This window comes from Neofelis nebulosa, chromosome 2 (genome assembly GCF_028018385.1).
Source record: "Neofelis nebulosa isolate mNeoNeb1 chromosome 2, mNeoNeb1.pri, whole genome shotgun sequence".
NCBI lineage: Eukaryota > Metazoa > Chordata > Mammalia > Carnivora > Felidae > Neofelis > Neofelis nebulosa.
Genome location: NC_080783.1, coordinates 766,823 through 793,797, shown reverse-complemented (window position 1 = coordinate 793,797; position 26,975 = coordinate 766,823). Strand labels below are relative to the sequence as shown.

The 26,975-nt window shown below is 52.4% G+C and overlaps 2 protein-coding genes across 13 annotated transcripts in view; one reads left to right on the top strand and one right to left on the bottom strand.

Moving 5' to 3' along the window:
- The window catches only part of SNED1 (sushi, nidogen and EGF like domains 1), an 89,456-nt gene that overhangs the window by 18,308 nt on the left and 44,173 nt on the right, over nucleotides 1–26,975 (top strand). For 11 of the 12 annotated variants that reach the window (XR_009253348.1, XR_009253346.1, XR_009253387.1 and 8 more), the window contains exons 2-12: nucleotides 6,790–7,077; nucleotides 9,994–10,134; nucleotides 10,750–10,912; nucleotides 13,760–13,885; nucleotides 14,125–14,238; nucleotides 16,141–16,254; nucleotides 16,359–16,472; nucleotides 24,773–24,898; nucleotides 25,465–25,569; nucleotides 25,800–25,913; nucleotides 26,497–26,613. Coding sequence is in view for 8 of the 12 variants with exons in the window: in XM_058698714.1 (XP_058554697.1) it covers nucleotides 6,790–7,077; nucleotides 9,994–10,134; nucleotides 10,750–10,912; nucleotides 13,760–13,885; nucleotides 14,125–14,238; nucleotides 16,141–16,254; nucleotides 16,359–16,472; nucleotides 24,773–24,898; nucleotides 25,465–25,569; nucleotides 25,800–25,913; nucleotides 26,497–26,613 (1,522 nt within the window). In the remaining 4 variants the exon portion in view is untranslated. The remainder of the gene's footprint in view (nucleotides 1–6,789; nucleotides 7,078–9,993; nucleotides 10,135–10,749; nucleotides 10,913–13,759; nucleotides 13,886–14,124; nucleotides 14,239–16,140; nucleotides 16,255–16,358; nucleotides 16,473–24,772; nucleotides 24,899–25,464; nucleotides 25,570–25,799; nucleotides 25,914–26,496; nucleotides 26,614–26,975) is intronic. The other variant, XM_058698718.1, reaches the window with a different exon arrangement.
- Nucleotides 7,408–26,975, bottom strand: part of MTERF4 (mitochondrial transcription termination factor 4) — a 69,572-nt gene continuing 50,004 nt past the window's right edge. Inside the window, exon 4 of the mRNA XM_058698752.1 lies at nucleotides 7,408–7,939. Coding sequence (XP_058554735.1) covers nucleotides 7,526–7,939 — 414 coding nt within the window. The 3' untranslated portion in view covers nucleotides 7,408–7,525. The remainder of the gene's footprint in view (nucleotides 7,940–26,975) is intronic.

Sequence of the window (26,975 nt, the reverse complement as noted above, 5' to 3'; positions counted from 1 at the left end):
TCTTAATTGTTTGTTTTTCTCTTCCCCTGTTTTGTTGTTGTTGTCGTTTCTTTCCTGTATGTGGATTATTTACTAAATGTTTGGTTTCTTCACTAAGTACACACACTGAGATAAGCATGCAAGGGTATAAATTCCCCTTTTAAGTTTGCTGGCACCTCACCCTCATGAGTCTTTTTTTTATTTAAAAAAATTTTTTTAATGTTTATTTATTTTTGAGAGAGAGACAGAGCACGAGCGGGGGAGGAGCAAAGAGAGAGGAAGACACAGAATCCGAAACAGGCTCCAGGCTCTGAGCTGTCAGCACAGAGCCCGACATGGGGCTCGAACTCACAAACCACGAGATCATGACCTGAGCCAGAGCTGAAGCCAAAGCTCAGCCGACTGAGCCGCCCAGGCGCCCCACACCCTCACGGGTTTTTTCTAAATAGCACTTTTGTTATCTTTCGCTCCCAAGTTATTTATAACTATATTTCTTAATTTCCATATACATAGAAATTTCCTACCTTTTGGGGGTTAATATTTTGAGTGTAATTGCGCTGTGGCCAGAGAACAAACTATTTTTTGCAATCCCTTGAAATTTGTTGACACTTGCTATGTGATCAGTATATAGTAAATTTTTAAAAAGATATTTGTATTATCTATTAGGTCACTTACTATTTTCATTGCTCAAATCTTCCGTATTCTGCCAGATAATTTTGTCTGCCTAGTCCATTTTGCTAAGGAATGTATGTTGAAATGTTCCACAGTGGTTATGAATTGACCTATTTCCTTTTGTCAGTTTTTCACTTATGTGATAACTAACGTTGTTATTAGGCATGTAAAAATGCAAACTTGTTATATCTTCCTTTATTATCAAGAAGTGGCCCTTTTGGTCTCTAGCTATACTTTTTGCCTTATGGTCTACACCAGGTTTCCTTTGGTTAGCATTTGGATAGTATGTATTTTAACCAGAACATCGAATTCATTTTTATTTAAAGTGTTACTGATGGAGCTGGGTTCAATCTAAGATCTTCTGAGCTGTCTGTCCCACTTGCTTTATATTTCCTTCTCTCTCCTTTCTTGCTATCTTATACATCAAGTATTTTAATCATTCAGTCACATCCCCTCTCTCGGTTAGGATGATATACACTGTTTCTATTCTTTTGGTGATTATCCATATTCATTTTTACTTACCAATATTCACTAATAAGTGAATGCCTTTACCCTTCTGGAAAATACAGTGACCTTCAAACACTTATGCATTCTCCCAATTTATAAGCTATTATCATTAATCTTAATTCTACAGATTTTTTTTTCACACAACTACACAAAGCTTTATTTATATTATTTCTTTATATGGTCAATGTTCATTTAGATTTATTCTCATGCCTTCTGGTTTAATCTGTTCTGGCTGCTATGATAAATCTGTTATCATATTATGATATGATTATGATATGATATGATATATGGTGATATGATATATGGTTATGAATATCATGATATATGATTATGAATAGAAACAGTGATTATGATATATGATATGATATATGGTGATATGATATATGATTATGATATGATATATGATGTCATATTATGACATATGATTAATCTGTTCTGGCTGCTATGATTTAATCTGTTCTGGCTGCCCACAGACTGGGCAGTTTCAATTTTTTTTAATGTCTTTTTGTGAGAGAGAGCTAGAGCATGAGGAGGGGGAGAGACAGAGAGAGAGGGAGATACAGAATCTGAAGCAGGCTCCAGGCTCCGAGCCGTCAGCACAAAGCCCGACCCGAGGCTTGAACCTGCAGACAGTGAAATCATGACCTGAGCTGAAGTCGGACGCTTAACTGACTGAGCCCCCCAGGCGCCCCTAGACTGGGTAGTTTAAACAACAAACACTATTTCTCACAGTTCTGAAGGCTGAGAAGTCAAGATCAAGGGGCTGGAAGATTTAGTGTCTGGTGAGGACCCACTTCCTGGTTAATAGCATCTTCTCATCGTGTCCTCACATGTCAGAAAAACAGAGACAGCTCTTTGGGGTCTCTTTTATAAGGACACTAATCTCCTTCATGGGGGATCCACCCTCATACCTAGTCTCCTCCAACAGGCCTCACCTCCTAACACCATCACAGTGGGGGCCAGGTTTCAACATAAGAATTTGGGGGAGATACATTCAGTTCATAGCACCTTCTTTCACCTTCTTTGCCCTTTTCCCCTCCTTGCATCTCTGACTTTACATTTCCCTTTGACTTGGCTTTGTTTATGTGGGTCTGCTATTTAGTTCCTACTTATTTATTATTTATTTATTTCAATTATCTTTCTTTTGCCTTCAGTAATGAAGGATATTTTATCTGGGTATAAAACTGCAAGCAGATTATTTTCTTCCAGCGTATTCAAGACACAATCCCACCATTTTCTAGTCCCCATTGTTGCTTATGAGAAATCAGCTGCCACTCTACGGGAAAGACCCTTGATGATAATTCATATATTTCTCCTTTTATAACTGTCTCCTTATCATTGATGTGCATTTACAGCAGTCATTTGTTGTTGCTATATTTTAATTCTTCCAGCTAGGGAATCACTGGGATTATTGAATATGTGGCCTGATGTCTTTCATCAGTTCTGGAAATTCTCAGCCATTGCCTTTATACCTCCTTACCCTCTGGTGCTCCAAACCATACCTGTATTTGACCATCCTCCTGCTTCACATAAATTTTCTTTTCTTTTCTTTTCTCTACTCTCCATGTCTTTGTCTCTGTTCTAAATTCCAGATGGTTTCTTCTGACCTGTCTTCTAGGTCCAGCTCACTAATTCTTCCTTTAATTGTGCTCTTAAATTATCTATTTAAATCTGCTTTTAAATTATCTACTTAGTTCTTAATTTGTTATTTACTTAGTTTTAGTCCTAGAATTTATATTTAGTTCTTTAAAATGGTTTATTAAAGGGGCGCCTGGGTGGCTCAGTCGGTTAAGCGTCCAACTTCGGCTCAGGTCATGATCTCACAGTCTGTGAGTTCGAGCCCCGCGTCAGGCTCTGTGCTGACAGCTCAGAGCCTGGAGCCTGTTTCAGATTCTGTGTCTCCCCCTCTCTCTGCCCCTCCCCTGTTCACACTCTGTCTCTCTCTGTCTCAAAAATAAATAAACGTTAAAAAAAATTAAAAAATAAAATAAAATAAAATAAAATAAAATAAAATAAAATGGTTTATTAAAAAGAGAATTTCCATTCCTGATTATTTTTTTTGTCCCAGACTTTGCTTTAGTCAATTTTTTATATTGTGGACAATACACATAATATAAAACTTAGCATCTTGACCTTTTTTTTTTTTTTTAACATTTATTTATTTTTGAGAAGAGAGAGACAGAGCATGAGCAGGGGAGGAAAGAGAAAGATGGAGACACAGAATCTGAAATAGGCTCCAGGCTCTGAGCTGTCAGCACAGAGCCTGACACGGGGCTCGAACTCATGGACTGCGAGATCATGACCTGAGCTGAAGTTGGATGCTTAACTGACTGAGCCACCCAGGTGCCCCTACATCTTGACCATTTTTAAGTGTACAGTCCAGTGGTATTAAGGACATGTTGTTCAGTCATCACTACCTTCACCTCCAGACTCTTTTCATTTTATAAAACTGAAATTCTGTCTCCACTAGACACGCCCCCACCCCCGTCTCCTCCACCCCCTGGACACCCCCATTCTATTTTCTATGAATGTGACTACTCTAGATCCCTCATATAAGTGAAATCATAGCATTTGTCTCTTTGTGACTGGCTTATTTCATTGAGCATAAGGTCCTCAAAGTTCATCCATTTTGTAGCACATGTCAGAATTTCCTTCCTTTTTAAGACTGAATCATATTCCATCGTATGGATGGACCACATTGGCTTATTCATCCATGCATTGGTGAACCTTGGGTTGCTTCCACCTTTGGGCTGTCGTGCAGAATGCTGCTATGAACACGGGTGTACAAAGATCTCCTGAAGACCCTGCTTTCAATTATTTTTGAGTATCATTGTGGATGAATTGTGTCCCACCCAAAATTCTTATGTTGAATTCTCACCCCCCAAGGTGATTGTACTTGGAGATAGAGCCTTCAGGAAGGTAAATTGAGGTTGTATGGGTAGGGTCCCAATCTGATAATAAGAGGGACAGACACCAGAGAGCTCTCTCCCTTCTCGTGTGCACACAGAGGAAAGGCAGTGTGGAGACACAGTAAGGAGGGAGCCATCTATGAGCCAGGAAGAGGAGCCTCACTAGAAACCAATTCTGACGACACCTTCATCTCGGATGTCTAGCTCCAGAACTACAAGAAAACAAATTTCTGTCGTTCAAGCCACTCAGTCTGGTATTTTATTATGGCAGCCACAGCCGACTAATACAGATATATACCCAGAAGTAGAATTTCCGGATCATATGGTATATCTATTTGCAATTTTTTGAGAAACTGCCAACTGTTCTCCACAGCGACTGTGCCATTTTACATTTCTGTCAGCAGTGCACAAGGGTTCCAGCTTTTCCGTGTCCCTGACCGCACTTGTTCTTTTCTAGGTTTTTTGATGGGAACCATGCTAATGGGTGTGAGGTGTTAGCTCATTGTGGCTTAGGTTTGCACTTCCCTAACGATGGTTATGTTGAGCATCTTTTCATGGGATTATTGGCCATTGGTAGATCCTCTCTGGAGACATGTTTATTGAAGTCTTATGCCCATTTTTTAATCAGGTTGTTTGTATTTGTTGTTGTTACTGAGTTGTAGGAGCTCTCCATATGTTTAAGATATTAAGCCCTTATTAGATACATGATTTGCAAATATTTTCTCCCATTCTGTGGGTTGCCTTTTCATTCTGCTGATAGAAACAAATATTTTTAATTTTGATGAACTCCGGTTTTCTGGGTTTTTTTCTTTTGTGGCCGGTGCCTTTGGTGTCATATCCAAGAAATCATTACCAAAGCCAATGCTGTGATGCTTTTATCCTATGTTTTCTTCTGACCTTTATATGTTTAGCCCTCACGGTTAGGTCTTTGATCCATTTTAAGTTAATTTTTGTATCTGGGGTGAGGTAAGAGTCCAACTTTGTTCTTTTGCATGTGGACGTCCAATAGTCCCAGCTCCATTTGTTGAAAAGACTGCCCTTTCTGTTGCCCCCCCTTGATGAAAATCATTTGCCCATATATGTGAGGGCTTATTTCTGGGCTCTCTATTCTCTTCTATTTGTCTATATTTCTGTCTTTAAGCCAAGACCTCACTGTTTTGACTGCTACAGCTTTGCAGTCCGTTTTGAAAGCAGAAAGTATAAGTCCTCCAACTTCGTTCTTTTTTCAAGATTGTTTTGGCCACTCTCTTGAAGAAATTTAAAGCTTGCACTTGGAACACAGTAAACTTAGTCATTTTATAGTCTCTGGTCTGATAATTCTGATATCCGATGTTTCTTGCATTTCTGCTGATTCTTGTGAGTGGTACCTTGTTTCCTTATGTGCCCAATTATCTTTGTGACCTGGGCTTTGTACTTGAACAATTATTTACAGGAATAGCTTGAGGCCTAAGGTGATGCCAGCTTCCACCAGAGAGGGTTTTCTTTGCTTCTGGAACCTCAGGATGCTATCCATTGGGAACCGAGAATCCGAGCCTTGATCCGAGTCCCAGTTCGAGGGGCCCTGGATCGCTTGGGTGAGGGGACGGCAGAGCGTGAGGCCGCATGAGGACTGTGTACTTCAAGTTCACCCAGCTTAGTGTGGGGGCTTACCCCCAGCCCCGAGTGAGCGCCGAGCTTTGACGTCTCTCTCTCTGTTCTTCCACGAGGCTGCAAAACTTTAGGTCTTGTTTGCAGCCACTGCTCCTCAGTGTGCAGGTGCACTCACTTGGGCGGGAAGGAGCTCTGAGAGCCGGGCTCACCTTCGGTCCCTCCCTGTCCTCAATTTGGAATCCAAGCCCTGAAATACTTCACTTGCTCGATCGCTCTCGGTGCCTTTAAGAAGAGAGCTGTGCTTCTCTGGGTTACCGGGCCACCCTCACCTAAAGGGCAAGTCCAGAGTCTTTTCTGAAAGCATAGTTCTGACCACGATCTTCCCAGGAGCAAATCCTGACAGTCTAGGGCCCAGCTCTGTGCTCACTAACTCGTTCCAGGCTGCCAGCATCCCGGAGGCAATAGCTAGTGTTATCCCCATGTCACAGGTGAAAACCCAGGGCACAGAGAGGTGAAGGCTGAACTGCCTCCTGGTTGCACGGCTAACTGCACTGGGACCAGTTGCGTCTTACCGCACAGACGCTGCCTGCCGCCCCCCACCCCCCCTTCTGCTCAGCAGCCTTCTGCAGCTCCCTACTGTCTGGAGTCCTGAGCACAGACCCTCCCCACCAACCAGACATCCAGGCCTTTCCGGCCTCCCCTCAGCCCACCTCACACGGCTCCAGCTCACCTGTCCGGACCTGGATCCAAGGCTGGCAGCCTACTGCGCCTCCCAAGGTGCCTGGTTAGAGTGGGACCCAGGACCCTGAGCGCCCCAATTGCCCAAGGCCAGGGCCCACAGTGGGAGCTCCCTGACCCCACAGCAGCAGCCCAGGTCTGGGCGCCGTGCGGCACATCAGGTAGAGCAAACAGGTCAGAGCCCGTGCCTGAGCGCGCAGCCTGTCCGCAAGGGGATGGGACAGGCCGAGGGGTCCCATATCAGGGACCAGGAACTGTCAGGCCGTCCTAGGGTTGCCCGGTTCAAGGCCGGCTCCCCCTTGGAGGGCGCCTGGCGGGTGAGGCAGGGGAGGCCGCCGGGCCCGCCCACCTGTCCCCAGGTGCCCACTGGCCCCCCCGTCTGGCTTCCTGACAGGTGAACAATAACGGAGTCGTCTCCTTCCTGAAGGAGGTCTCTCAGTTCACCCCCGCGGCCTTCCCCATCGCCAAGGACCGCTGCGTGGTGGCAGCCTTCTGGGCAGACGTGGACAATCGGCGTGCAGGTGACGTGTACTACAGGGAGGCCACTGACCCTGCCACGCTGCGCAGAGCCACAGAGGATGTCAGGCGCTACTTCCCCGAGCTCCAGGACTTCTCCGCCACCTGGGTCTTCATAGCCACCTGGCACCGTGTGACCTTCTTTGGAGGCAGTTCCACTTCCCCCGTGAGTTTTTTGTCCTGGGGGAGGGAGGACGTCGGTCTGGGGTCCAGGCTCTCCCTCCAGGGACCCTGCCTTGCTGAGGTGGGTCAGACATAATCACTGGTGCACGGCCGAGAGGGGAAAACTGGGCTCAGGGATGGAAGTTACTCTCCCAGGGTCGCAGAGTCAGGTTGGAGGAGGGCAGAGCCCTGACCTTCCCCAGCCCCCACCCCCCTGGAACCCATCTGCCTCTAGGAAAATGCCAAATGCCCTGATACAGGAGTTCACACGCTAGGGAGATACCGATCATGTGTTAGAAGAGTCTCCTCTTGGAATGGTTTGAAACTCAACAGGTTATGCAGGAAGTTTATTCTGTTTTATCCTTTATTCTGCGATAATGCCAAACGACGAAGGCACTGGGGACCCGTGTCTCCTATGCGGCACATTCTAGACGCCAAGGGCCGAGAAGCACTCAGCCAGCACAGCCTGTGGGACTGCTGTGCCAGGCGAAAGGTGGCAGCTTAGCCACAGGAGGCTCCGGGGCTCGAGGGACGGGAAGGCTCAGAGCAGCCCCGAGGGATAGATGTGTCTGCACAGTGGACCGCAGGGGACAGGCACGGGCACAGCAGTCAAGGGCAGGGCCTGGTTTCCCGTCACACACACACACACACACACACACACACACACACGAGTGGGTGGGCAGAGGGTGGGAACAGGTGAGGTCTTCACTTGGCATGGCGGTGCGGGGTCCCCAGCAGCGGCGGCTCGAAACACAGCGCAGGTGGAGAGCGCTGGCCGAGTTCTCCAGCAGCAGGGGGACCGAGCACGCCCGGAGCGAGGCAGCCGCTGAGCAACGCAGCCGCTGAGCGACTGCGGCGCTCGCTTCCTAAAAGGAGGACAGTCAACAGGGAAAGATGGGCTTTTTCTGTAAATATTACTACGGATGAGCGTTCACGCTGGTGAACTTCATTCATGCAGAGCCCACTCATCTTTCGCTACGTTTTACTTGTTTTTTCTTATCACCAATTTGTAAGAAAAACATCTGTGCAACAAAAAGAAAAAAAGAACCAGAGATTCCACCACCAAGAGGTAACTCCCAGTAAACACTTCCTATTGTATACTGACACCCACTTGAAGAAATAAACAGAGCCACGGAGAACACGCCGTTTTGTGGTTTTGTTCGCTCAACAGCGTCCGCCTTCCCCACGGCATCGCGGAAACCGTGATGTCACCCGTGCCCTCTGTTTCCTGAGCCCCTCCTGTGTTGCCAGAGGAAACCTTACTGCTCTCCGGTGTCCGGGCCCAGGGGTGCGAATGTCTGGGCAACACAAGAATTCTTATAAGGGCTCAGAGTTCTGAGTTGGGGCTGGGAGCGGGGCCGGGCGCTGGCGGACCCGGAAAGCCCTCCTCTGGGAACAGGCTGCATGACAGGAAGGGAGGAAGGGACGTAAGCCCCACGCCCGGCCTCGCTCTCCTCGCACGCCGGGCCTCAGCAGCTCGCGAAGCCCCGCCGCTGGCCTTGCTGGCCCTAGTCTCGCCCTCCGTCCCCCCTCGGCTTTCCCGCCTTCGTGGCCGCGGCGTCCTGCCCGTATTAGCCCCGGGTCTGCCATCCCGAAGGGGAGCACTCGGTCTCCCTCTTGCTCATTCTTACGGAAGTAAGAAGATGGACCATATGAGGCCCCACCGTGGCGGGTGGCACCTGTGCCCCGAGGCGGGCACCGCGCGGCCCCGCTAGATCGGGGACCGTCTCCCGGCACGAGGCTCCAGCAGGGAGGCCGCTGCCCACAGAGCTCTGACGCGCCTCTCAGACTCGTGGCCTCAGACATGCGAGTGAGCCACGTGTGGCCACGCGGTCTCCCTGGGCCCAGCAGGACGCCCGTGGCTCCCCTCCCTCGCCAGCGTCACGGGCAAACGGGGAAGGCCTTTTCCTTTTCCTCCCTGGCCTTTGGCGTCCAGGGCTGGCGAATCTGTTCAGTGTGACCGGGCGGTCGCACTCTGCTGTAACGCATCTGCTCACGCGACCCTTGCCAATTTGGTCACCTTTCTCGTCTTTTTCTTACTGGCCCGTACAAGTTGTGCTTGAATTAAAGACACCCACAGTTTCGCCGGCCACCTATGTTGTAGAAACATCTTCCACTTTGCCGTTTGCTATTCAGTGTGATCTTACGGCACTCTTTATACACAGAAGTTTCTGTAGTCAAACATATAAATCTCCTTTCTGGTTTTCACGGTCGACAAACGTTATGCTTCAAGTCCTTCCCCGACGCAGCTCTGCAGACTCGAGTGCCCACATTTTCCTCTAGGGCTTTGATGGTTCCATCCATAACCTTACTTGACGTGGGCTTTATTAAAGTGATGTAAAGATATAAAGCTCTAATTTTATCCTCTTTCAGAGAGTTTCCTACTAGTCCCGAGATCACTTTTTAAACAGCCCCCCTCCCTGCCCGATCTGAAATAACGTCTCCTACACATGCTGCTCAATCAGTTTCATGGAAGAGAATTCCATGGAAAACAAGAATTACTAAGGCCACTTTTTCTTGTTTCCTTTTTTTATCTCCCTCCCGCCACCCCCCTTTACGTTTTTTTGTTTCACACAAGGCAGTGGTGCGGATCTGGCCCAGTCAACGCTCACCCTTGTGCCCCAGCCACCACAGGGCGCAGCGTCTGCTCCTGGCGTCCGTGGGCCCTCATGACCCCTCAGTGTGTCTCACTCACCAGGCGACAGATATTGGGGGTCTGGCCCGTGCCGGGGCCTCAGACGCTGGGGACACGGTGGAGGATGGGGACGAGGCCATCAGCTTGACGGCAGATGGCTGACCACCTAGTCGGGAACACAGCCGGTGGATGATGACAGTGCGCGAAGGGATGCCGGAGGGGGGCAGGGCCTTGCGGCGTGGACACTGGGGTGCAGAGCCCTGTTCAGACCTCCCTCCTCGGCAGGTCAACACGTTCCAGACCGTGCTCATCACTGACGGCAAGTTCTCCTTCACCATCTTCAACTACGAGTCCATCACGTGGACCACAGGCACACACGCCAGCAGCGGGGGTGACACCACTGGCCTGGGAGGGATCGCGGCCCAGGTAGGGGCCCGGCTCCCCACCGCCACGCCTGTCACAGCTGACAAGGCGGGCAGACCCTCCCTGCACACAGCCAGTACCGTGAAGAGGCCAGTGGTCCTCCGTGCACTGACTGTCCTAGGGGCTGGCCCATGGCCCACAGAACTGTGGCCAGCAGGAAGTCTTAAGTGTGGAGGGCGTGGTCAAGTGCAAGTCCCCAAGGCCAGCCAGTGCTCCTGCACTGTGTGAAGGCCCCCACCTCCTCCCGGGCCACCTACTTTCTCCTGAGCTCACACTTGCCCCTGGCCCCTGGTCCTTATGGGAGCTGAGACTCCAAGGGAGTGAGCCCCGCAGGTGTGTGTGTGGGGAGCACGCCGGTGCTCAAGGTTGGTGGCTGGAGGCACTGGCGGCTGGGGTCAGGATCTGGCTGGGAGGTTGCTGATCGGGACAAGGACGACATGGGGGGTGGTAGGGGTACCCCTAAACCTGTAAAGCTCCAGGGTTACAAAGCTGCCTTCCACGTGATTTCTTTGACCCTGGCCACTGGGGGGGCGGGGGGGAGGCGTTACGTGGGTCTCAGGAGCTTCAGGGGGACCCGGGGACCCAACTGGCGCCTGCCCCCCACTCTCCCCACCCCAGGCTGGCTTCAATGCGGGTGACGGGAGGCGCTACTTCAGCATCCCCGGCTCGCGCACCGCGGACATGGTCGAGGTGGAGACCACCACCAACGTGGGCGTGCCCGGGCGCTGGGCGTTCAGAATCGATGATGCCCAGGTGCGCGTGGGGGGCTGCGGCCATACAAGTAAGAGGATGGAAACAGCGGCTCAGGGCTGTGGGGGCTGGGGTGGCTCAGGGAGTCGGTGGGGGGTGACAGGAGGGGACCGGAGCAGGGAGGAAGGGATTGGGATGCTGGGGACAGGGAGGAGGGGGCAAGAAGAAGGGGGCTGGATGCTTGACGGGGGAAGGGCAGGATGGGAGAGGGGGCGGGGAGGACGAGGCTGGATGAAGGTGGTGCTGGACGCTGGGGACAAGCAGGCTGCTGGAGGGCATGGCTTTGCCCACCCCCTCCCCCAGCCAGGAACCTGGGCTGGTACCGGCTCGCCCCTTGAGCCCCATCTTTTCCTGGGGAGGCTTTCCTATCCCTGCTCTGGGCGCCGCATGGGGGAATATGCTGGAGACCACGGAGAAGCCGGGGTGGCCCGTCCTGGGTCCAGGAGCTGGCACTCTCCCCTCATTCTCCCCCAGCCTGTGTCCTGGGCTGGGGAGGGGCACCTGTCCCCAGGATCGCCTGGAAGGCAGACGCCCTTTTCAGTCATCTCCCCATGTTTGCCAAGGACTTGATGCTTGGTGGGATTTGCTGCCTGTTTCACACCCCCCGCATCTGCCTGACCAGAGGGATCTCCCGACACCCAGGGGGCCTTCAGGCAATGACCACGCATCAGACGGGGCGGGGTGGCGGGTAGGGTCCACCTTAGGGCAGACAGTCGGGACTGGCCGAGGAAGGATTTGTCCCAGCCCCTTCCCCTGTGTGGTGCCGGCCGAGGTGCAGACTTTCCTGGAACGTGCTTAGAAATGGAGAGGGTGTGTGAACGATTGATGTGGCCACTCTGAGGGGAGGACTAACCACAGGCCTGCAAAGGCTGAGGCCACAATGACGCCCACGTGGGGACCGCCTTCGCGGACTCACCTCCCACCCACAAGGAGACCGAGGCCACAGAGAGGACCTTCTTCCCACTTCTCCCAGCCCCAGAGCTCGGCGAGCGAACCCAGCGCGGGCGGATCCCACCCAGACCTTCCAGGGCAACAGGCGCGCACTTTGCAGGGACAGGGGCAGGAGCCGGGGAGGGCGGGTGTGCGCCCCGGCGGGCAGGAAGACTCACCGAGGCCTGAGGACGGTGTCCTGGTGAGAGATGCCTGGGGAAGCCGAGCCCACCCACTCACCGGAGCACCAAATAGGCCCCAGCCAGAGCCTGAGCTCAGAGGATGGGGAACCCACAGGCCAGGGAGCCCAGGAGCCAATAATTTTGCCCCTTCCCCAAAGTGGCAAGCGGGGCACCCAAGAACGCAAGCCCTCCTGCAGCCCCAGGGCGGGCCCGGCCAAGCCCGCGGCCTACTCTGCCCATCTGGGCTCTGGGCGGTGGAGTTTCAGGGGTGGGGACACCGCTGCGTCTCTGATGGCAGGGAGGTCTGTCGCTTGTCACCCGCCAGTAGCCAGGGGCTTAGGCTGTGGTTAGGGATCGAAGTACGGGTGCAGGTGTGGGCTGCCGTGAGCGGTGCGGCGTGGACGCGAGTGTGGGAACAGGTGTGAGAGCAGGCGTGTGTCTAGGTGTGGCCAGGCCCATGCTCCCCACAAAGGCTGCAGGCTGTGACCCTGAGAAATGATCTTCAGAAGAGGGTCTGGCCAGTCCCTCGGGGATCCTTTTCCCACGGTGACGTGCTTCCCTCCACGATCCCAGGCTCCTGGGGGAGTAGACGGAGGAGGCAGGGCTGGGCCTTCCGAACTAGTGTGCACAGAGGCCCACGGGAGCCCCCTTGCTTCCCCGCGGCCACGCTGCAGGCCCAGGAGAGGGAGCCCGTGCGTGTCAGTCCGGGTTGCCTACACACGGGCCGTGCCGGGACGGGAGGGTCAGTTCCCACGCGAGAGGCAGCGCCTCCACCGTCGGGAGGCTCACTCCTGAGGAAGGCCGGTCCAGAAACGGCTGGTGGACACAGCCACCACACAACGGCCGGCAGAGTGACAGTGTGACCGAGTGAACGAAGGAGGGGTACGGGTGAGGGGCGGGGGCCGTCCGAAAGATACCCTTAGCTCTGATGGTTCCTGGGCCACGAGGTCCTTCCGGGAGTGTCCCCCGCTTGCTGTGCTTCGTACCGCGCCAGATCTCCCGGGGCCCTCCTAGTAACGGGAGATCCGAGACCTGGGGGTGCTCTAGTTACCTGCCAAGCTGTGCTTCTTCATCGCAGATTTCAGTGGCCCTACTTCTCCAGAGGGGTACGGCCCCCTGAGCTGAGCTCTGTGGGCTGCGCGGCCTGCGAGGCCCAGGCATGGGGTTGGGTGGCCCTCGGGGACCGCTGGAGACCCCCTGGCCAGGAGGCCATGATGTGAGAAACCCTGACTTCAACAGCCCTGAGTGTGGCCCTCCTGTTTCACGCGGGGAGACCCGGAGGGCAGCTGGGCGTGCGTTTCCGTAACTATCAGGGGCGCCCCTGGGAGCAGACTGCATCCCCTCAGAAAGGCCCGAGGGACCCCCGCCCACCGCCTCTGGCTCCCACAGGGGTGGGTCCCCCTCGTCCACACCTGCAGACGTCCTTCTCATCAGGCTCACTCATGCCCGCACACCTTCCTGTGTCGCTAGGCACCCTTGGGTCTTGAACCTTGTTAGTTCCTCAGACAAGTTGATGCATTAAAGAGGTAGGAAGTGCTGTGGGTTTAAAGGATTCTGGGAAAGCCTGGCCTCCAGGGAAAGCCAGAGTCACAGCGTAGGAATCTAAATGTCAGCAGGACACACGGCAGGTGCACTGGGCACCCTGGGAGACCTGGGAAGTGAATCGTGGATGCTGGGTGGCCAGCAGACCACCGGCGATCCTTCAGAGACGGGCCCTTTGGGTCAGGGGAGGGAAGGGACGGCTCGGTTCCCTCCTGTGTCCACAGCCTCCGTGTGCCTGGCCCTGCGTCCCTGCCTCAACGGCGGCAAGTGCATTGACGACTGCATCACGGGCAACCCCTCCTACAGCTGCTCCTGCCTCTCAGGCTTCACCGGGAGGCGGTGTCACCTGGGTGAGTTTGCACTGCAGCACAGCCAGGGGTCCCAAGAGCCCAAGGTCAGGGTGTCTGTCCCCACAGTGTGGGCGATGGAGGGGGGCACACAGAGGCTCCCTGACAGAGAGCATGGCAGGCGGGGCTACGGCTGCCCCGTCTGAGCCGACCCCCCCTGAAGCGAGGCCGGGAGGGCGTCCGGGCAGAGTCTCCCCAACCCGGCTTCGTCCACTGAGGCCCCAGCCGGCCCTGTTTTTCAGATGTTAACGAATGTGCTTCCCATCCATGTCAGAACGGCGGGACCTGCACACACGGCATCAACAGCTTCAGCTGCCGATGCCCAGCCGGCTTCGGGGGGCCCACCTGTGAGACAGGTGAGAGGAACGCCAGCGGCTGCGGGGCACCCCGTCCAGGGACATGTGGTCAGCCCAGTGGGGGCACCGGGTCGGCATCCGCGGAGGGCTCGGCGGTAGACTCGGGCAGCCCCGAGGCTCGTGGGGGCAGGAGCGGAGACTCGAGAGGCAAATCCAGAGCGCCTCCTGGGCCCTGGTGCCCACACCAGGGATGACACGTTGGAGCAGTCGGTGCCCGGTTCCAGCCGGGCCACAGGGCCTGCACGAGGGCCGCCCCAGGTGCTACGGGCCATCGCTTGCCTCTCAGCTCTGGACTGGCTTGGGGGGAATGTGGGGGCTCCTGAGGTCGGACAGGCCAGCTGTGGGGTGCAGAAGGGCACGACCCCCCACCCTCTTCCTCTCTGTACCCCCAGGACCCCAAACCCCAACAGCCCCCAACAGAAGGGGAGGCCCCCAGGTCTCACAGGCAAGGGTTGGGGTCCTTCTTGAGACCTCCTTGTTGCTGCACCCCACCTGCCTCCCTCCTTCCAAACACCACCCCCTGCCCTTCCTCCAGCACCTCTCTGGGGTCCCTTCACCCTGCCTTTGCCTACCTGGTGCCGGAAGGGGGGCCCCCACTTCCACCCCCAGTCTCACTGTGGGAAGCTGCTAGGGGAGCCCAAGAAAAAGAGCCTCTTAAGACCAAAGCACCGTGATCCCTAACGCCCCTGGGCTGGGCCACACACCCATTCCCCTAAAGACACTTACTGATGTTCAACCATTATTTAGAGACACATAACACGTCGTTAAATCAAGTGTGTACAAACAGCGACTGTACAAGAAGCTTCGATCTTAGAAGAACCATTTTTCAGGGAGACTTATAGCCACAAGGAATGTTTCAAGGTCTGTGACTCCAGTGCACATACACGTGTCTGGGCCCAGGGAGGCCCCTCGGAGGGCCTGGGGCTGGAGCCGGTGGCCCCGTGCCTCAGATTCCTCACGGCCAAGACAGTGACACCGACGAGTCCCAGGTCCCCACCGACGCTCGCTGGTCTCAGGACCCACCTCAGCCACCAGGGCACACGACAGCAGGGACACCCAGCAGCGTCCAGACAGGGACACCTGCGCTGTTCACCATGAGCCTCCCCTCCCCACGGGTGCCCAGCCCTGCTCTCTGGTGGAGTCAGGGTCCGGGAGACGGGGGTCACCTGGTGCCGTCAGCCAGCAGAGCCCCTCCACACTGCCGTCTCCTTCCTCCCACTGTCCCCCACGAGACCCGGGAGGGCCACGTGCTCCCGATGCATTTGGCGCCCACACTGAGTCATTTGGGGAATGCGCTGTCATCAGGACATGTGTCATGGCTGAGGGAAGGCAGTGTCCCCCCCACCCCCGGCTCAGCCACCGGAGCTCAGGGGCCAGCAGCCACCAGGGAGTCTGAGAGGCCAGCACGCTGGGTGGAGGTGGCCAGGAACAGGCACCACCTCAGCTCACCCCCACCTGGTGGGGGCTGACAGCCTCTGCGCCCAGCTCTGCGGCAAGACATGCCTCCTCCCCGCCTCGCCCCTTCCCCTAAGGGCCATTCTCCTCCTGCACCCCTGCCCGCTGCACCCCTTCAAGGCTCTGGCCCAGAGGAATCCCTCCAGCCAGTGCCCCAGAATCCCACTCTGTGCTGGCAACTGAGAAGAGGAACCACAGGGAGGGCGGAACCTGGGCCCACTCACCCCTGCGCCCCCCACCAGCGCGCACAGCCCCCTTCCACCCCAGATCTGCTGCCACAACCCCGGCGGGGACGAGCTCGAGGCCGATGGGTGGGGACCGTCCGGGCCAGGCCCCCCACAGCCAACACCCTCCAGAGCCGCCCGCAGAGTGGGGCTCCACGGGACTCCCCCCCGCCCCCGCGGCCACAGCGAGGAGTCCAACACCTTCCCCCCTCTGCACGTGCAGCACTGTCTCCATGTGACACCAGAGAGTGTGAGAACGGCGGCCGGTGCCAGGCGGAGAGCGGCTCGGCGGTGTGCCTGTGCCAGGCCGGCTACACGGGCACGGCCTGCGAGACGGGTGAGTGGCCTGCCCGGGGGAAGGGAGAGGCTCCTGCCTGGCCAGACCAGGTGCCAGGGAGCCAAAGGCTGGCTCGAGCAAGCTCCCACCTCCTCTGCCCGCAGACGTGGATGAATGTGCCTCGGGCCCGTGCCTGAATGGAGGCTCGTGTGTGGACCTCGTGGGGAATTTCACCTGCCTGTGCTCAGAGCCGTTCGCAGGACCTCGCTGCGAGACAGGTAATGGCACGTGCCCACAGCCCCCGGGCCCCACAGCGACGGCGGTCCAGCGCGGGCACCCAGCCCCTTTACCTCACTGTCCAGATCGGCTCCACTGCGGTCTGGGGTGGGGAGGGTCACCTCCCCAGCCTGCCTGTGCCAGCCTGTCCCCAGAGCTGCCATTGTGGCCCCGACTCTGCCGCCCACGTGCCGTGCAGGGTCCTCTCCAGTCCCCATGTCCATCTGTAACATGCAGGGAAAGACGGCCACACTCTCAAGGCCCCTCCTCCAGCTCAGGAGATTCTTGGCTTTTTAACATCCTTCTTTCCGACTCCAGACCGCTCACCGTGCAAGGGAATGAGCGACAGGAGTTGGAAAGAAAACTGATCTTTACTACATGTGATGAAATTTGCTGGTTTCTATTTCCCATTGTTTTAAATGCTGATTACGACTTGGTAGATCAATGTAAAAAACAACCAGATTTTACAACCCACAGAACAAATCCAGGCTGTCAGCGTCTGACATTGCTCTGACCTCCAAAGGTCTTGCTCGGCCACTGTGCCAATGAGAGTAGTGTGCACGGCATGGGCAGCTGCTCCCCAGAGGGCCCAAGACAAGCTCGTCAGGTTTACTTGGAGTCTAAAAACTTAAGAAGGAAATGACATTTTGCCCACAAGTAAGATGTGGGTGGATGCTATGCCCTCCATCAGCCTTTGGTCAGACGGCCACACATAGGACGGGCCACGTCCTGAGGACAGGGTGAGGCTCTGCAGTGCAGAGGGGAGGAGGGGAGGGCACCAATCTTATCTGTCTGGTTGCTTAAAATCACTGTGAGGGGTCACAGCTCACCTTGCCCAGATTATTTTCTAAATATCTGTGAACTTAACTAAACTCATGTCAGAAAACAGATTAATGATTTTAAAAGATTTTGCAAAGAAACCACATTTGGTATGGGAAGAATAACGCAAATACAAGCAAGTAATAAGGAAGGACAGAACCGACACCTCCATCCCTAATGTACGCTCATCAGTCACGTTGCAAGATGCCAGCCTTGACATCCTAATCAGATTCAACAGGAAGGTGACCAAAAGGTGGAGGTAATTTTAAAAAACAGTATCCACTCTTCTGCTTCTGGCCAAGGGAATTTCCCTCGCCGTCAATGACTGGAAAACCGGACAAGATACACGAAACAACTATTTTTGGCCTCTGGACAACAGACGTCCTGGGACTGTTGCCCTGCGAGGAGGGACTGAAGTGCAGTACACCCCACAACTGCCCTGAGTCTGCCTGCAGGAAGCCCCCCCCGGCCCCTTGCAGCAAGGGATCCAGGCTCCAGCAGTTCCCCGGAGTCTCGGGGTCTTGGAGACTGGGACTCGAGTTTGGTGGTTGCAGTTTGTGGGGAGAATCCCAAAAGGGATGGGACTACTAAGCAGGAGGTTGGAGGAGATGTGAGAAGCAGCTCTGAGGATGAGCAGAGGGGACCCCAACTCTGCTCAGCACAGTCCAGGTGGGGTGAGGTCCACAGGCCGGGAAGGAGCCCCCAGAAGTGTGAGTCAGACAATCTTTGGAACTCTACAAGGCTCAGAATAACCCGCCTCTCTACAGCCAGGGTGCAGAGAGCTCTTCACAGCCGGGGCCAACACTGAGGAGGGTCGTCGGTGGGGATCATCTTGCTGGTGTGGATACATAGATGCTAGAGTAAAGGCTAATCTGACCTGTCCTAACAAACACTGAAAGAAAGTCTGAAAGGCTCAAACCAATCACAAGTAGTTTAACCACATGCCAGAATCAAATCCTATACTCCTTAAAGGAATGTAACAGAATCCAGGACCCCAAAATGCCCAGCCAAAAACTACCAGGCATACTAAGCATCAAGAATATATGACCCACAGGCTCAGTCGGTTGAGCCTCTGACTTCGGCTCAGGTCAGGATCTCTCCTGACCGGTTCGTGAGTTCGAGCCCCACGTCGGGCTCTGTGCCGACGGCTCGGAGCCTGGAGCCTGCTTCGGATTCTGCGTCCCCCTCTCTCTTTCTGTCCCTCCCCTGCTCGCGCTTTGTCTTTCTCTCTCAAAAATAAATAAACATTTAAACAATTGTTAATTAAGTAAATTAGAAAGCAAAAGAATATTATGACCCACAGCCAGAAGGAAAATAGATGAACAGGAGCGGACGGCAGAGACGCTGAAATTAGCAGATGTGCACGTTTAATCATCTCATGTGAACATGCTCTGTGTGCTCAAGGCTGTGGAGGGGAAAAGACACAGTGAGAAGAAGATACAAGGAACTTCTAGAGATACAAAACGTAAAATCTCTGTATTAAAAACACACTGGACCTATTAACCACAGGTTAGACACTGCAGAAGGAAAGATCCGTGCACTGGACGAAACGACCCAACAGGCAGCACAGGAAGGAGAGAGACTGCGACCAAGGCCGAGTCTTCAGGGACCCGTGTGACACACACCAGGCAGTTTAGGGTCTACACACGTGGGGCCCAGAAAGATGGAGGGGCTGCAGGGGCACAGAAAAAGATTGAGGAAATAATAGCCACGTATTTTCTAAGTTGGATGAAAATTAAAACCCACGTATCCAAGAAAAGCGGGAAGAAAATCACACAAAGCACATCATAATCAAATTGCTGAAAACAAGTAACAGAGAAAATCTGAAATGCAGCCAGAGGACAAAGACCAGACACAGGACAAAGAGAAACAAGAATGGTAAAGACTTCTCATCAGAAGCAGTGCCAGCCTCAAGACAGCGGGCGGTCCCCCTCGCAGTGTATACACAGAAAAACTGTCTCTCAAACACGAAGTAAAGACCTGTCAGACAGCAAAAACAGAGAATTCAGCACCGGCGTATCTGATCTATAAGAAATGGGTTTTTTTTTTTAAGTTTATTTATTTATTTTGAAAGAGGTGGGGAGGGGCAGAGAAGGGGAGAAAGGTCCGGGGGAAGAGAGAGAATCCCAAGCGGGCTCTGCGGGGTCAGCATGGAGCCCGACACAGGGCTCAAACTCATGAACCGCAAGATCATGACCCGAGCCGAAACCAAGAGTCAGATGTTTGAGCGACCGAGCCACGTAGGCACCCCGCCTGACACCCATTTTAAAAAATAAAGTTTTATTGGAACACAGCCATGCCCATTCATTCATGTCTGTCTATGGCTGGCTGCTTTTGCATTACACTGGCAAGTTGAATGTCTGTGGTCACATGGCTCTTAAAGCCAAAAATTCTAGTATCTGGTGCTTCACAGGAAAAGCTTGCACACTCTGCTTTAAGCTATTAAGGTCATACATTTATTTCTATAAATGCTACAAAGCCCAAAACATACTTTTGTTTTTTGTGTTAAAATTATCTTTAAAGAGATTAAAAAGAAGAGAAGTATTTTACAATTATACCTTGGAGATACTGTGGGTTCAGTTCCAGACCACTATAATAACATGGATATGGCAATAAAGGGAGTCAAATGAATTTTCTGGTTTCCCAGTGCCTATAAAAGTTATGTTAACACTACACTGCAGTCTATTAAGTGTGTAATAGCATCACATCTAAGAAAATATACACACCTTGATTAAAAACTGCTTTGCTAGGGGTGCCTGGGGGGTTCAGTCGGTTAAGCATCTGACTTTGGCTCAGGTCATGATCTCGCAGTTTGTGGGTTCGAGCCCCACGTCGGGCTCTGTGCTGACAGCTCAGAGCCTGGAGCCTGCTTCGGATTATTTGTCTCCCTCTCTCTCTGTCTCTCCCCTGCTCACGCTCTGTCTCTCTCTCTCAAAAATAAATAAACATTAAAAATATTTTTTAAAAAACCTACTTTGCTAAAAAATGGTAACCATCATCTGAGCTTTTAGTGAGTTATAAGCACTGATCACAGATCACCATAACAAATATAATCACAGTTTAAAATTTTGAAATACTGCAAACTTACCAAAATGTGGCACAGAGACATAAAGTGAACAAATGCGATTAGAAAAATGGCCCCAGGGACTTGCTTGGTGCAGGGTTGCTACAAACCTTCAATTTATAAAGAACACAGGATCAGTGAAGCCCAGTAAAATGAGGTATGCTTGTACATTTACCCACATAGTTAGCGTTTCCAGAGCCCTTCATTCATTTGTGTAGATCCGGATGTTCATCTGGTACCATTTTTCTTTAATCTAAGCAATTTCCTTTAACATTTCTGCCTGTGCAGACCCTGCTTGGGATTCTCTCTCTCTCTCCCTCTCTCTCTGCCTCTCCCCCGTCAAAATAAATAAACTTAAAAAAAATAAATAAATAAAACAGTGGTGGAAATAAAACGGATTCCTAAAAATACTCAATCCAGAAGGCAGGAAAAGAAGAAAAAAAGGAGTAAGAAATACATAGAACGAGTCACAACCACCAGCACGGTGGCAGGTTTGATCACACTGCTAGTTCTGTTAACATGTGACACTGGTACACACACCACTTAAAAAGCAGATGTTGTAAAACTGCATTGAAAAGCAAGACCCGACTAGATACTGTCTACAAGAAACCTACTATAAATATAAAGACACAGATAATTTGAAAGTAGTGGAGTGGGTTTCTGGTTTTGGGTAAGATGGGGTAAGCGTGCTGTGCCCTGTTTCTCCCACTGGATGCAGCCATAAATCCTGGACAGAATGCGTGGAGTAGCTCTCTGAGGACTCGGAAAAATAAATAGTAGCAGGCGGACCGGGGAAGAGGTCCAAGCTTCGAAGCACCACAGAACCAGTGGTGAATTTGTCATTTTTTTCCTCTGGTGCCTCCCCTGCCTGGACTCAAAGCATCTCCCGGGCCACAAATGAGCATCAGATGGACAGAAAGAGCTCCAGGAGTAGCCACTAGTCGGGCACGAGAAGCAGGGCCAACAATAGCAGCAATGGGTGGGGCGGGGGGGCCCTCAGGGGTCCAAACTGACAGGAGGAAACTTCCTCTCCACCTGGAGGTCCTATGACTCCACAAGGATGGGCAACTTCCATTGCTTTTCTTTTTCTCTGTCCACCCACCACTTGGCCCAGACTTGAGAGCGCACTCACAGGATGGAAGTAGCAGAATGGGGTCAATGAAAGCCCCAGATTTCTTGCCAGAGGACTCAGGGGTCGCCCCAGAGCACTGGGAACTACGGGGAGATTGCAGAGAGGGGGATCTGGGTTCAGCAACCCCATAATCACTTCTGAATTCCAGAGCTCCTTAAGTTGGGCAATCCGATCAAAAATGTTAAAAACAATACCATTTATAATAGCTTCTCCCAAATTGAAAGACTTAGGCGTAAATCTGACAAAACACGTACAGGACTTGTATGCTGAACACCACAAAATTCTGGTGAGAGAAACTGAAGATCTAAGGAAATGGAGGGACATCCCATGCTCATGGATTGGGAGACTCAACATAGTAAATATGTCAGTCCTCCCCAAGGTGATCTATAGATTTAACATGATTCCAACCAAAGTCTCAGCAGAGTTTTGTAGCTATGCATAAGCTGGTCCTAAAATTTATATGAAAAGACAAAGGAATTAAGACAGCCAAAACAATTTTGGAAAAGAATAAATGTTGAAGAATCACACTACCTAGTGTTAAGACTTAACTATAAAGCTACAGTGATTAAGACCCTGTGGTATTGGCAAAGGGATTGACACATACATCCCTGGAATGGAAGACAGGATCCAGAAGACCCACACATATATGGCCAAGTTTTTTAAAAGGTATGAAAGCAATTCAGTGGAGAAAGGATTACCTTTTCAACACACGGTATCGGAACAATTAGACATTCTTGTGCAAAAAATGAACTTCAGCTTCAACCCCACACCTTATACAAGATTAGGTCAGAATGAATCATAGACCTGAATGGAAAACCTGAAACCATTATATTCCTAGAAGAAAACATAGGACGAAAATCTCTGTGACCTAGGGTTAGATGAAGGTTCTTAGGTCAGACAGCAAAAGCATATCCCAGCAGAGAAAGACAGAAACAGTGGTCTTCATCAGAATGAAACACACTTCTCTGTGAAAGACACGGTCCAGAGAATGAGGAGACAAGCTGCATGCTTCAAGAAGTCCTGTCTGACAAAGGAGTGGTGTCTGGAACACATAAAGAACTCTCCATGCTCAACTGTGACCAAACAGCCAGCCAATCACAAAATGGGCAAAAGACCTGAACAAGACATTTAACCATAAAGGATTCCCAGAAGGCAAAGAAGCACATGAACAAACGTGGTGATCTGTCATTATCATTAGCCACTGGTGAATTCCAAATTAAAGCCACGATGAGGTACCACCACAAAGCTATCAGAATGGCTACGAGAAAAAGTGCTGACTGGTGAGGACACAGAACTATAGGAACTCCTGCGTATGTTGGGTGGTGATGCCAAATGGTTTAGCCACTGTGGAAACAGCCTCGCAGTGTTTCATAAAGTTAAACGTGCACTTATAATATGACCCAGCAATCCCATTCCTAGCTATTAACCCTAAAGAAATAACAACTATGTTCACACAAAATACACAAACGTTCATAGCGTGTCTATTTATAATCACAAAAACCTAGGAATCCAAATGTCCTTCCCCGTTCATGGAATACATGATTGCTGATCATACAACTGAGACAGATCTTGGAGGCCTGATGCTGAGTGAAAGATGCCAGTCTCAAAAGATCACATACTGTTCATACGTAATCTTCCACTTCTCTCATTCTTAGACAAAACTGTGGTGATGAACAGATCAGTAGTTGCCAGGGGCTCAGGAAGGGAGGGAGTCTGTGACCCTGAAAAGATAGAACAAGGAAGTACTTGAGATGACGGAGTGCTCAGTGTCCTCATTGTGGTGGGGGCAACACAGATTGTACATGTGTTAAAAGTCTACATCGAGCAAAAGCCAATTGTACCATATATTACTTAAAAGATAAATTCTGAACCACACGAAGAAATCAAACATCTAAACAGTGAAAAGGAACAGGTTGCCAAACACTGATCGAGAGAAGCTGGAGTGGCTATCTTCATATCAAACAGAGTAAGCTCTAGAGTAAGGAATACTGCCGGAGACGGATGACTCTTTTATGCCAAAGGTGTCAACCCATCAAAAAGGCAGAGCATCTGTAATGTACTTGCACCCGTGAACACTGAACACGTATCAGGACAAAGGAAGCGAAAGCAAGGAGAAATAGATCCATAACTACCGGGGTGGCTGCAATACGCCACTCTCAGTGATTCACAGAAATCAGTATGGACCTCAAAGATGTGAAAAGCACCGTCGGACCACCGGACCTAAGTGACAGTTACAAACCCTCGCATCCTTTCCAAGTGCTCATGGAGCACTCACTATGACAGACCATCCCGTAGGACACAAAATAAATCTCACCCCATAATCCAGCAAATGCACTACTAGGTATTTGCCCAAAGGATACAAAAATGCTGACTGGAAGGGGCACATGTACCCCAATGTTTATAGCAGCACTATCAACAATACCCAAGCTATGGAGAGAGCCCAAATGTCCATCGACTGATGACTAGGTAAAGAAGATACGGTGTATGTAGGCAATGGAATATTACTCAGCCATCAAAAAGAAGGAGATTTTGCCATTTGCAAAGACATGGATGGAGCTAGAGTGTATTGTGCTAAGTGAAATAAGTCAATCAGAGAAAGACAAATACCAAGTGATTTCACTCATCTGGAATTTAAGAAACAAAACAGATGAGTGTACAGGAAGAGGGGGGGAAGAGAAGAGAGGGAAACAAACCACAACAGACTCTTACCGATAGAGAACAAACTGAGGGCTGATGGGAGGAGATGGGTGGGGAGTGGGCTAGATGGCAGATGGGTACTAAGGAGGGCATTGGAATAAGCACTGGGTGTTGTATGCAAGGGATGAATCACTAGGTTCTACTCCTGAAACAAATATTGCACTGCTTGTCAACTAAAATTTAAATAAAAATTAAAAAAAATAAAGTTTAGTCAGTTGGAAAGGACTGTGTTCTCTGATTACAGTAGTTAAACTAGAAATCAACAAAAACTGTATGTGGAAAATCCCAACCATGTTACTAACAGAAATGTGTGATTAGAAACATTTGTTTAGAGCCTCTGGCCTTAGCTGTGCACTCCATGGGGCGCTTACTCTTGCTTCCCCTTCTGCTCCCCACAGAGGGGGCTCAGACAGTGACAGGCAGCTAGAAAGCAGTTTCCAGAAAGTGAGCCTCAGACTCAAATCCCACTTGCACTGAGACCTGAGCACTGTGGGGCCCGAGCAAGGAGGCCCTTGGCCTCACTCCCCACCCGACCCCACCCCGCCCCGTGCTCTCCGTGTGGCCTCTGGTGACCTCTGTCTTTCTTGCAGGAAGCCACCCAGTGCCCGACCCCTGCCTCTCAGCCCCTTGCCAGAACGGGGGCACCTGTGTGGATGCAGAGGAGGGCTACGTGTGCGAATGCCCCCAGGGCTTCACTGGCCTCGACTGCAGGGAGAGTGAGTCTGGGCTGGGGCTGCCGGGGCTGTGGTTCAGGGCAAGGTCCTCCTGTGGTAGTGTACGCAGGGAGTCAGGTAAGTGTGCATGCAAACACCCACGAGGGGGTGGGGGGAGGGAAAAGAGAGAGAGGGAGAGAGAGAGAAAGAGTGTGTGTGTGTGTGTGTGTGTGTGTGTGTGTGTGTACACAGCAGCACTCATGGGAACAGGGGAGGGTCAGGCATAGGAGGGGGTCAGGCGCAGGGGAGGGTCAGGAGCAGGGGGAGTCAAGTGCAGGGGTGGGTCAGGCTTAGGAGAGAGTCAGTTGCCCAGGTGTGTCAGGCGCAGGAGGGAGTCAGGTGCAGGAGAGGGTCAGGCTCAGGGGAGGGTGAGGTGCAGGGGAGGGGGGAGGGTCAAGAGCAGGAGGGAGTCAGGCGCAAGGGAGGGTCAGGCGCAGGAGAGAGTCAGGTGCACAGGTGTTGTCAGGTGCAGGGGAGGCTCAGGCGCAGGAGGGAGGCAGGTGCAGGGGAGGCCTCTGCCTTCCAGCACTCCCACATCGGAGGCTCTTCCCTCCCTTTGTCTACGGCAGGAACCCCTGAGCACTGTGGGTGCCGCAACGGTGGCAGATGCCTAGAGGCCAACACCACCCTCTGCCAGTGTCCGCCAGGGTTCTTTGGGCTCCTCTGTGAATTTGGTGAGTGCCCAGGGCTGTGGCGGGGGCACCCTTTCCGCCTTGCCCCTAAAAGTCCCCCAAACCAGAGGATAGGTGGTGGCTTGGGTCTGGGCCCAAAGCATAGACCCAGACCCTTAACTAGGGGTCCCGTGATCCCCCGCTCCCACCCCAGGGTGTGGGGCTGGCCACCTGCTCCTTCCCAAGGACTCCAAGTCCCCAGGGAAACACACGGGCCTCCTCCTTCCCTGCAGAAGTCACAGCCACGCCCTGCAACATGAACACGCAGTGCCCGGACGGGGGCTACTGCATGGAGTACGGGGGGAGCTACCTCTGCGTCTGCCACACCGACCACAACGTCAGCCACTGTGAGCTGGGGGCAGGGCACGGGGCGGGGGCGGTGTTAGGAGGAGGAGTGGGGGCACAGCAAGCGGAGGCCGGGGCTTCCCTACAGGCCACCAGAGGCCCCGTGTGTGACGCCACCCCCTACCGTGTCACCTTCAGTAGTCTGGGCCAGGTGTCCACCCCCTGCACCGCCAGAAGTTCACAGCTGGAAAGTCATGTCTCGATGCTTGCGAGCTCTTCCCTGAGCCCCTGGCTTGGCTATGAAAAGCCTTCACACGAGCCTAATTCAGGATGTGTGATTAAATACTTACTCCTGTGTATGTGTTGGTATGCAGAGAAGTAATGGCTTACGTACGTAACGTATGATTACACGTGATGACGAGGGTGGTGCTCGTATAGAAACGTCTACGTACCACAACTCGTCCTAGCTCATACAAGAGGTAGGATGAATTCTGGAAAATTTGAGAATAAAAGAATTTCCAGGGAAGGGCCTTAGAGCCTGGTGTAAAGACTTAAGACCCCCACCCCACAATCCCACAAATTGTATATTTTAAGTGGCCTCGGTTCCAGCTGGGAAGTCAGGGTGACCACCCTCTGTCCCCCCAGCGCTGCCATCACCCTGTGACTCGGACCCCTGCTTCAACGGAGGCTCCTGTGACGCCCATGAGGACTCCTACACTTGCGAGTGCCCCCGAGGGTTCCATGGCCGGCACTGCGAGAAAGGTGGGGAGGGCAGGGACAGGAGGGCAGGGGAGGGGCCGGAGGGCAGGGGATAGGAGGGCAGGGGAGGGGCCGGAGGGCAGGACAAGGCAGAGGCCCTGCTCACCCTGGATCATCTTGGTCACTCACGCTCAGTGTTTCATGCCAGCACCATCTCCCCACCCAGGTGTTGCTTATTTGGTTAGCAGTTCTACTCCGTGGCCTCCTGGCCACTACCTTCGTTTTCCTCGGAATAGGCTTCATTTCCTGCTCGGCATTTTTTTGAATGGATTTTAGAATCCTTGAGTTTTTTAATTTAATTAGGACTTTATTAAATCTAACTGAACTTGGGAAATGTCAACATTTAGCCACTTAAGAGCGCATAA